The sequence below is a fragment of the Gossypium raimondii genome, chromosome 2 (genome assembly GCF_025698545.1).
Source record: "Gossypium raimondii isolate GPD5lz chromosome 2, ASM2569854v1, whole genome shotgun sequence".
Taxonomy (NCBI): Eukaryota; Viridiplantae; Streptophyta; class Magnoliopsida; order Malvales; family Malvaceae; genus Gossypium; species Gossypium raimondii.
Window position 1 is genome coordinate 38,750,335 of NC_068566.1, and position 11,688 is coordinate 38,762,022.

The following is an 11,688-nucleotide window of genomic DNA, read 5'->3' on the forward strand; positions in this document are numbered from 1 at the left end:
TGATAAGGTAAAATAAATATAAAATATAAAATTATTTTAATTCTCATTATTTAAGAGCATAAAATTTCACTATTATTTTTGTGTTTATTAGATTTTTATTATAGAAAATTGGTGTAAATGTAAGAACTGTAATTACTATTTTGTGACTTATAATAAAAAATTCAAACCACCTTGGCTAAAATTGTAAAACTCGCAAAATCCCGTTTAATTGGAGGAATTAGAGTTAAAAGAGCATCCCACGTGGAAGAATCTACTTGGGTTTCTATTTCCCAAATTTTCATTCGCTTTCCCATTTCTCACCTCTTAGTCTCAATTCTTTGTTTTTCTCTCGTCTATCCGGTCGGTGTATTTTCCGGGAAAATCCAAATTTTCCCGAAAGATTTCCCGACCGACGATTATTCCATCTTTATCTTTTCGTCAAAATCTCGAAAATCGAAACAATTCCGGCGTTTTTGTTTTTGAAGCTAAAGAGTCATCTTCTTTTCCTTCTCCGGGTCGCTTGATTTTCCCGCTAAACCTCTTCTAACTTCTTAAATAAAAAAAAAATCGAGCTGGGATTTTAAAAGGTTTAGCAATATAAGTGCAACCTCTGGATTCGACACAGGATTCAAAATAAGTTTCTGATTAAGGTAAGTTGTTAATTTATTTTCTTATTTTGTTTTTATTCGATATGTCTTTTATATGATAAATATGAAAATTTTACGTATTTAGCAGGGATTGAGATGGCAAGTCAAAGCGGTTCGACTAGGCGAAGTTCATCAATTGTAAACTTGTCATCGTCAAGGAAAAAAACACCGGAGAATGGAGGTTCCGACTCTAGCCGAAAATTCTTACAATCGTCTCGTCCTATGTAAGTTTTTTCATTTGAAATTTATTTTCTTTTTTTTTAATCATTTTTAAAACATATTCATTTGAATATTAAAGAATTATTGAAGTTTTGTGTAAGTAAAATTTTAAAAAACCGCAATTATTGGAGAAGAAAATAATTTTGTAGTTTGGTCTTTAGGTGTCGGTCTGTTAGCTCTTGAATGTTGCCTTTTTCTCTCTATATAAAGGAAAGGGGTTTTGACAGGCATATTCAATATTATGGGATTTGAAAATCATTAGCAACCATGATCTTCTTTTTCCTCTTTAGCTTTTATATGCGTTGGCATCATTGCCTTTGCTGCTTGGCAACACGTCCGACGTAGGAGCGTTCAGTTTGGCCTTTATTTGGAGTGTCATATTCTCATATTAATAAGGATTTGGATTTGCACACTTTGAGGTGTCAAATATGTGTCTAACATAGGTTTTTAAATTGAAGGATTGAACTTGAAACAGTATGTATTTCTCTTTAATTGCGTTGCTTTAAACATGAACCTTTAAAATAGTCCACACTCTCGAAACTTGACCTTTTCTTTGAAATTTTATGTCTGAAAGAGTAGAAGCTGCTAGCAGTTATCATCTTGCAAAGACAATGGACTGTGTCAATATATTTTGTTTTTATCTTTCTACTCGAAGAAAACTCAAAGTGTCAGTAATAATATGTGAAAATTCATGTTTTTAATGTGTCCCTTCTTTCAAATTAGTGATGGAAACGGTTCGGATTCTAAATTTCCAGCTAATATAAAATTTCATCTTGGAAGAACTAGTAATGGAACTTATTGTATCAACATGCTTTTGGAAAGGGGACTAGCTGGAGAGCGTACTGTGAAGAAGTTGCGGCTGTCAAAGGCCCTGACGGTACCTGATAGTACAAGCATTTATGAAGCTTGCCGTAGGATGGCTGCTCGTAGAGTTGATGCTTTATTGCTTACTGACTCTAATGCATTACTTTGTGGGATCCTCACGGACAAGGTATTACTGATTTCCTTGTGAACTGTAGCCAATTCCTTTAAGTTTAAATCTCAAAACAGGTGTACTGGAGACAAACTGCATGAATTATTTCTTCACTCTGATATTATATCTTAGGCCATGCTCTCTCAGGCATTTTAGATTTGACTCTGATACTATATCATTTGCATGAGGAATGCTTTTCTGCTTATTTATTATTGCCCCCCCCCCTCTCCCCCTCTTGCTGCCTTTAGACCTTCACTGAATTATTACAACTATGATGTGTCTCTTATTTATTGGTTCTGTTTCTTCATGACTGAAGGACATAGCAACAAGAGTGATAGCTCGGGAGCTTAATCTGGAGGAGACACCAGTTTCCAAAGTAATGACCAAGAACCCTGTATTTGTTCTTTCTGATACACTTGCAGTGGAGGCACTCCAGAAGATGGTGCAAGGTTGACCTTTTTTTTATGGACATCTACCCTTTTATGTGATATATTTTCTTAGATCTTACCTCTCATGTTGTTGTTATATCATTCTAAACAGGGAAGTTTAGACACTTGCCCGTTGTAGAGAATGGGGAAGTCATTGCTTTGCTTGATATAGCTAAGTGCTTGTATGATGCTATTGCTCGAATGGAAAGGGCAGCTGAAAAGGGAAAAGCTATTGCTGCTGCTGTTGAAGGTGTAGAAAAAAATTGGGGAACATCTTTCTCGGGTTGGTAGATAATGTGTTTTTTTGGGTGCCTTTTAGTCTTACTTTTGGCCCTTGTATTATGCATTTTCCGTTTTTAGTTTTGCTTTCAGTAGACAGTAGACCTGTTATAAATCTCTGCTATCTTTTGGGATGATATGCAGGTCATAGTACATTCATTGAGACACTTCGAGAGCGTATGTTCAGGCCCTCACTGTCTACGATTATAACAGACAATCCAAAGTAGGTAATACTTTCTTTTTGTTATATCTATTTGGTCCTTTATGCAAACACTGTTGATATTTTGCTCACACACTATATTATCTGTAGCTTAGCTTAACATGCTGCCTATCTACCAGGATTGTAACAGTTTCACCAGATGACACGGTTTTAGCAGCTGCAAAAAAGATGCTTGAATCTCGATTAAACTCTGCAGTCGTGACAGTTGAAAACAAGCCACGAGGGATTTTAACGTGAGTCTTTTGAATCAAATTGCAATTCAGCATCGTTCTATGTGTGGCTGAGGGAGTGCTGGAAGAGTGTTATCTATATTTTTATATTACTTTCATTTGTTACAGTTGTTGGCATATGCTCGAACTTATGCCTTTGAATGTCTGACAGTTCGAAGGATATATTGATGCGGGTAATAGCACAGAATCTGCCTCCAGAGACTACTCTTGTAGAGAAGGTATTTGCCTCTCTTTGATCCTTTTTTTCCCTTATTATATATTGACCTTATAAACATTTGTGCTAAATCATCATATTTAACCTCTATAATACGCTCATCATTTTGCTTTTGATTTGACATATAGGTCATGACTCCCAACCCAGAATGTGCAACAATTGACACACCAATTGTTGATGCTTTGCATACCATGCATGATGGGAAATTTTTACACCTCCCTGTGGTAGATAGAGGTGATATGAGTTACCACTTTGCAAAGAATATGGTGTTGTATGTGCATTGAACTAGTTCTAATTAAGTTTCTGTGGCTGGATGCAGATGGAGAGATAGTTGCTGTTTTTGATGTAATCCATATTACTCATGCTGCTGTTGCCACTTTAAGTCAAGTCAGTATCGTTTTAAGATCATGATGTTCTTAATGTAGTTTTACAGGATAAGTGCTGTATGTAGGGATATTATTCAAAAGCATTTAACACAACTTGTTATGGTCTTATCATGTTCTTCAAAACTAGGTTGGGAGTACTTCTGGAGTCAATAATGAGGCTACCACAACAATGATGCAGAAGTTTTGGGATTCTGCAATGGCCTTACCTCCCACTGAAGAGGATGATGAGACTCAGAGTCGGAGGTATGCTTTGTTGATGTTTCTTTGATTATATAGCTGTGATTTGTTCCAGTACTGTCTATTAACTTATTGATTGATGGTGATGTTTCAGTGATGGAGCAGAGACAGGGAGATCTCTTCCCTATCCTTCATCCAATATGCCAAATACATTTGGCTTTAAAATACAAGATAAAAGGGGCCGAATGCATAGGTTTACTTGTGGTATGTTGCTGATTCTATTCACGAACTAGGCACCTTCATGAATATATATGGTCTTTTGTTTTGCATGAGGCACATGTTGTTTTGCATGAGGCACATGTTCTTGTTTTGCTTGTATTTTCACTTGTTAAATTTTTGCAGCCTAACCAAAATCTCTCTTGGCCAAGTTACTTCGTGAATGGCACTAGCTTCAAGAATAAATTTTTGGGTCCAAGATCTGATCTTATGCATTGTATCTAGTGTGATATAGATTTGGTTATTGGTGCTACAACCATAGCACCTTTTCAGTAGGCAGGCAATTGCATTTACCACAATCGCTGAGCTTGTTAGTGGAGGGATCTAATTCTTCTGTAACACCTTGCATTTGCTCCTCTCTGTAAGTTGTATCTAATAAGATTATCATTTGTTGCTGCTGTATACAGAGACACGGAGATTGACAGATCTAATAACGGCAGTCCTCCAGAGGCTAGAGGACGACATAGATAGAAACAACCTGCCTCAAATTCTGGTAGGTTTTTAAAGGAGATTTTTTTTTTGGGCCGGGGGGGGGTCCTTTTGCTTTATGTTGATTTACTTTGGTGTTTAATTCTTATTTCTCCAAAATTTATGCTAATTGGTGGCCATATTATGCAGTATGAAGATGAAGACCATGACAAAGTTGTATTGGCATCAGACAGTGATCTTGCAGCGGCTGTGGAACATGCAAAGTTAGTTGGTTGGAAGGTATGATTTGACTCAAAAATTTATATGGATTTACACCTGATCAAGCATTTTACCGTGGACTAGGGTTCCCTAACAATTATAGTTTCCTACGTATGCATTATAAATTAAAGACACTCCGGAGTAGATATGGAAGGATTATATGAGTTAAGAAAACTTGTGAAACTGAAAGTCATAAGGTTCAATAGATGTCCATGTTGAAATCAAGTCGCTGAATGAGCTACTTGCTGATTAACATTAGTGTTCGACTTAGATCTCTCTGCATTTAAATATTTGAAGGGGAGACTAATTCCTTCCTGAGAAGTCTTCTGAGTGGCTCCTGATGGACCTTCAATGGGTCACTGTTGTCCCTGGATGGGGATTTGTTTTCCAACAGTGCAGAGAGCCCGAGCGTCTTAGGGTGCTTGAAGAGATGGGGTGACGCATGGCCTGATCCGATGAGGTGCTCCTGCTCTGTTGAATCTGCCATCTCTTCAAGTAGTCTCAGGTAATTGTGCTCTTCAGAGACAACCTCGACCAGGGACAATACTGGTCCATCAACTCCGATAGATGTCACTTCGAAGAATCGTCTGGAAGGAGTTGGCCTCCCCTCAACAGTTTATTTTTTTTTCTTAATAAGATTGGAAACCTTGAAAGTTCTAATAGCTCTTGCAGTTTTTATTATTTTATGTCCCCAATCGTGTCAATGAGAGTTGTAAAGTTAGCATCATATTTTGTAGCAGTGAAAAACTTCATTGGAGTTATCTCCTAAGTTGAGACAACTGAGTCAACTATTTTTTGCAGGGTTTGAAACTGCATTTAGATTATTCAGGAACAAAAACTCGTCGGAGGGGTTCTGATTCTGGAAGCATGGATTATGCAAACTCTGATGCATGGTCTGCCGCATATAGCACTGTTGCAGCCGGGGCTGCAGTTGTTGCTGGATTTGGTTTATTAGCATACTTGAGGAAAGCTGGGAACTAGCATCGGTAGAAACTTCATCCCCATAAGTAACTCATAAATTTGAAGGTTAAATGCAACAACTTTCTTTAGGTAAACTCGGTGCTTGATTTCATTTCATTCCTTTTTGGATCAATCAAGAAATTTCCTTCTTCTTTTTTAAAATAATAATAATAATAAATCTGGTTTCTGCTTGCTGCATAGCTTAGAATGTTGAGCTATGGTTGTTTCTCCATTATTTTTATCACTGAAACTTAATTACGGGTGGAATTGAAGTGTATACTAATAAAAAACAGCACCATCATATGAAATAAAAGAATTTACCTCAGATTCAAGTTTTCATCCATGTATATATGACTGCTCTTTGCTATTATCCTTGATTAATTTACTGTTCCTACAAATGAGAATCCGCATGCATACAAATAGACAAGGAGGCAGAATTATAATCTATATGAAAAATTATATGATACATAGATTCACGAGTTAAGAGGAGGATATGTGATCGTAGTGTGTGGTAAAAGATATATGTATATTTATAATACTAGTTTTATGTCATGTGCTCAGTGATATTATCAAATCATTATATGATAATATAATTCAATAATTTTAATGAAATATAATTAAAATAATTTTATTATATTATATTAATATAATTTTAATATTTAAATTCAAAGCATAAACAAAACATAGACAAAAATTCAATCTTAATATGAATATAAAATAAAAGGTAAACTATTAAAATAGTTACTTTTGTTTATCTCAAAGTTACATTTAGTCACATATGTTTGAAATGTTATTTTTAGTTACTTATGTTATCACGTTGTAACATTTTAGTCATCGAGCCGTTAATTGCCATTAACGATGTAATGGTAAGTTAACGTAGTACGTTAAATTATAATTTTAAACAAAATTTAGGTTAATTTATACTATCAATCTTTATATTTTTTTCGTGTTGAGCAATTTCATTTGTTTTTTTTTTATGTTCTTTTAACTTTCCATTTTTTTCTTTATTTTCCATTCTATTATGCTTCTTCCTCTATTTTCCTCCTTTCTCCATTTCTTTCAACGTAGGTTTTTATGTTTTCTATTTGTTAAAATTAGTCCCTATACTTTTATTTTTGAACAATTTAATTTTTTGAGTAAGGTGAACTTGTGGACTAGTTTTAACAAATAGAAAATATAGAAAACTACATTAAAGGAAATGAAGAAGAGTGAAAACAAAGAGAGAAGTTAAAGAGAATGGAAAATGAAGAAAATAAAAGGAACGTTAAAAGAACATAAAAAAAAAAAGTAGGTTGCTTAAAATAAAAAATATAGGGACCAATTGTATAATTTAACCTAAAATTTTTGTTTGAAATGATTATTTAACGTGTCACATAAACTTTCTGTTACACCTTTAACGACAATTACCATTTCATTGACTAAAATATTACAACACAATAATACAAGTGATTAAAATGTAATATTTCAAACATAAGTGACTATTTTGGTAGTTTACCCTAAAATAAATATATAATATTTCTTCATTTTTATATTTTTATCTTTAATTGTGGACATGAATTATTTAAAATGGGAATATTATAATATTTTATTAATTAAAATTATGTAATTTCAATTAGGTAATAAGTTAAATTTTGTTTTCGATTAGGTATTAATAAGGGAATGATATTTATAAAAATATATACTTTTATAAGCTATATAACTTTTTACAACTATAAATATAAACTTTATTATTCTATTATTACTATTATTTTGTCTATAATATTTTTACTCCTGTAGTATAAATTACTTATTACAATTGTTTATCTCTATGATTACAAAAAGCTATCATTTACTATTATGTTAAACACCTTATACTATTAATTTATAATTATTTATCTTTAGAATTATTAAGCCATCTATCATTTATGCAAATTTTTTAGTAATAAATTTAATAAAACATTTAACATCTAAAAGTATACAAGTTGAAAACTAATTTTAAGTTAACATATTTGTAAAATTTTAATTGTAAAATATGCAACCTAATAAACAGCAGTGAGCCGAACAATTGTTTAAGGGCGAATGAAATTTTAATTTTTATAGTCTATATCTTTATAATTTTTAAAGAGTTAAATCAAATTTTATAATTTTAGAGGCCAAAGTAAAATTTTACTTTTATTAATTTAAAATTTTAAAAAATTAATAACTTAAATAACAATTTTCCAATTTAGGGGGCCGGGCACCCCCTATATTCGCCTCTGTTAATAAATTAACTCAATGGATATTATATTGCAAAACTTGAAGTATAATTTAAATTTTGGTATTACAAAATATGGTATGTAATCAATAATTGATTCTTATGCTATTAGTAAAAGTTGTTGGTTACTATTATCTTATTAAACATTTATTACTATTCATCAGCATTTTATTATATTATTAATATTTTTTCTAACATTAATCTCATCTTAGGTTTTTATGATATATGTTCTTTTTGATACAATGTCTAGAACTATCCATAACTCCTCCCCAACCCTTAAATAGGAGGATAATACGCTGCAGTGCACCTGAACCCACATCCTCCACACTGGTAATAATGTCAATGTTAATTAACAATTATATTATTAACCATATATTTCTATTTTATAATTATTTATATTGTAATTACGAAAGCTACCATAAATTAGAGGGTTAAAATTATTTATCATTAAATTATTTGAGAAGTTAGAATTCAGTGACCAAATTATTAAAATTATCAATTTAGACATCAATATTAATGGCAGTAAAAATATTGGTCACCCTTGCACTTAGATGCCAACGATTAGGTAACATAACAATGTGAAACACCATTGCCGGAGCACTTTTATAATTTTTAAGTAAAAATAAAAACTATAATTTTTACCACTTAACTTTTCGAAAATTTATATTTTAGTTAGAAATTCATAATTTCATCACTTTGTAATATTTTATTTTACTAATATTTGGTTGTGGATTAAGTGACAGCAATTCTATATTAGTTGTACTATTTAAATTAAATTATGTTGAGATGAAATTTAAATAAACATTCGAAATTTTACAAATATATTTTAACTTTATTTAAAATTTTCATAAATGAATCCAATTACCAAACTATTAAAATATTAATTATTATACCAATGCTATTCATTAAGTTGCAATGTTTTTCAAAGTTAAAGTGATTGTACGAATGCTAAATAAAGGCTTTCAAAAATATAGTTTATTTTTAAAATATTATTTTCTTCTTCTTCTTCTTCTTTTATAAATTCATTATATCATTTAAATATTACCAAGAAACATGTGAATATACTATATAACATTTTATAAATATTGTTACATTGTCATGATAGTTTGATGGTTATATCAATGGTAAAATTCTAAAAAATCATCCTTAACGTTTCTAGGTTTTTCAGTTGAGCCCTCAATATTTTTTTTTTGTCATTTTCATCCATAACGTTGTGAAAATTTTTAAATTATGCTAAATTTGTCAATCAACTAATGATCAACATTTCTGTGCCACACGGCATGACATCTCAATGGCTGAGTGGCGTGACGTCAACCATTGAGGTGTCATACCATATGGCACAAAAATGTTGTCCGATAGTTTTCGTCAAATTTGACATTATTTGAAAATTTTTGCTAAGTTGTGGATGAGAATGACCAAAAAAGTATTGAGGGTTCAATTGAAAAACCTAGAAACTTTAAGGGTGAGTTTTACAATTATGCTTAAATCAAACAACTCAAATAATTGAGTAATCACGTGTTAATTTTACCTATTTTATCAATGGTTTGCTATTAGTACTATTTATATGCATTACCATTTTACAATTATTTATCTACTTTACTTCTTCTTGTTGTTGCTCTCAATTTGTAATTATAAAATTGAATTATTAATTTTATTTTAAAAGGTTTGCAATTTAATGATATTTATACTTGTGAGCTAATTTGGAAAATTAACTTTTCTTGTCATTTACATTAATATCTTATATAGATTTTAAATTTATATAAAATAAATATATAATCTCTCTTTATTTTAAATTTTATTATATGCATTTACATGTGAATTATTTAGAATATGAATATTATAATAAAATTTTATTAACTAATTTGACGTAATAAATTTAAAACATAAAATTTACTAATTATTTTTAAATTATAAATTATAATATATATCATAAAGATAATATATAACTCCTTTACTAATTTTTTTAAAATTTTAATATATTCTAAAAACATAAATTAAAAATATTTACGAGGCAACATATTAATAAAATTTTCAATCCCATCACAAACATTAAAGTATAGCTATACTTTGGTATTATAAAATTATTGTATGTAATCAATAAATTTAGAACCGGGTATTTATATTTTCCCACAATTCTTCATAAAAATTTTATTATTTTATCTACATTTACCAAAAAGAAATCCTTTATATTCTCAAATATTTATCATGTACACTTTTAATATTTTTACTATAACTTTATTACTTACTATTATGTTATTCAGTAAATATGGTTTTCACCGCTCAACTATTGAAAATATCACTTTGGGAATTAACATTAAAGACAAAAAGAAAAGTGTCATGACACATATTAGATAACACATGCATGGGATTGTCCACTTGCTATTGCAATTTTTAAACTAAAAGAAAATAAAGGGTAAACTATTGAAATAGTATGTTTTTTTTGTCACCTAGGTTTAAAATTTTATTTTAGTCATTAATATTATCTAAATTTAATATTTTAGGGTAAACCACTAATAGCAGCCTTTTATTAACATAATAATAAATTTAGCCCTCCAATGTTTATAGATTCTATCTATTTAATCTTAAATGTAAAAAATTCAATAAATTTAACCTTCAACTTTACATGTTACATGCATTTAGTTTTGATTCTTTAAAAAACTTAAAATAACTTTAAAAAATTATTTAAAATTTCATTTTTCGATTAAAATACATAAGATTTTATAATAATAAAATACATAAAAATATAAAATATTTAAGCTAAAGTACTAAACCGACCCTTATAAAATAATTCGAAGACCCTTCTAAAATAATTTGAAAATCAATTGGGCCCTAATTGAAAAGTGTCATCAATTGAACCCTTAATTCAAGAACAACAATCAATTGGGTCCTCCGAATTGTCATTTTCATCTGACATGAAATTTTTGATGACGTGATGGCTGACATAGAGAGATTAATTAATTTTTTATTATTTTATAAGGACTTAATTGATTTTTAAAATTATTTTAAGAGGTCTTAATTGATTTTTAGGGATTATATAAAATTTTTAAAAATTATAAAAAGGGCATTTAATAATTTCTAATAACTCATATATTTATTTTATAATTTTTCTAATAAAATTGTAATATTTTAGTATTTTCTAATAATTTTTAAAATTTTTTAATAAAAATTACTACTCATCTTTCTTCCACGTGCTATCCTACATCATATCGTAAATCATCTTTATCAACGTGCATTGATCACCTTTCCTCAACCAAAATTATTACCCATCACTCACTTTAAACCACCAAACACTAAATCCATTATTTCTTGGACCTTTTACTCGACAAGTCGTTCAAGTCTCATTACCATCACACTTCAAACTCCCCATTAAAATCTAATTCAAACCTTCAACATAAAAAAATTATAATTTTCTTGCATATATATATATATATACATATTAATTTTACAACTTTTTAAACTTTCAATAAGATTTTATAATTGTAGATTTTTTATCGTTTTAATTATTTTTACATAATTTTCTCTCATTTCTAGAGAAGTTTATAATATATATTTAATATTTTCATTTTAATAACATATTAATAATATTTTATAATATTTAATAGTTTTATTTTTATAGACTCTCCATACTTTTCAAATTTATAAACATTTTAAAATAATTTTAAAAAATCAATTAAAAATTTGTAAAATAATTAAAAAAATTAATTAAATCCTCCACGTTAACCACCATGTCATCAAAATTTTCATGTTAAACATCATATCACCTGTCACATCAGCATTTAA

General features: G+C 29.7%; 1 protein-coding gene across 5 annotated transcripts; it reads left to right on the forward strand.

Moving 5' to 3' along the window:
* The first annotated feature begins 254 nt into the window (after positions 1-254).
* Positions 255-6,012, forward strand: LOC105788683 (CBS domain-containing protein CBSCBSPB5). 5 transcript variants are annotated; one of them, XM_052627480.1, is made up of 15 exons: positions 255-629; positions 712-850; positions 1,626-1,836; positions 2,135-2,267; positions 2,359-2,529; positions 2,670-2,748; positions 2,865-2,978; positions 3,127-3,193; positions 3,318-3,423; positions 3,509-3,576; positions 3,703-3,818; positions 3,907-4,016; positions 4,436-4,521; positions 4,647-4,736; positions 5,517-6,012. In XM_052627480.1, exons 2-15 carry the CDS (start codon positions 723-725, stop codon positions 5,694-5,696), a joined length of 1,659 nt encoding a protein of 552 aa, XP_052483440.1. In that variant the 5' UTR covers positions 255-629; positions 712-722; the 3' UTR covers positions 5,697-6,012. The 5 variants fall into 5 exon arrangements, with proteins under 5 accessions (XP_052483440.1, XP_052483442.1, XP_052483441.1 ...); XM_052627482.1 differs by having other exon boundaries at positions 256-629; positions 1,601-1,836; XM_052627481.1 differs by having other exon boundaries at positions 256-629; positions 715-850; positions 1,601-1,836.
* Positions 6,013-11,688: the final 5,676 nt, after the last annotated feature.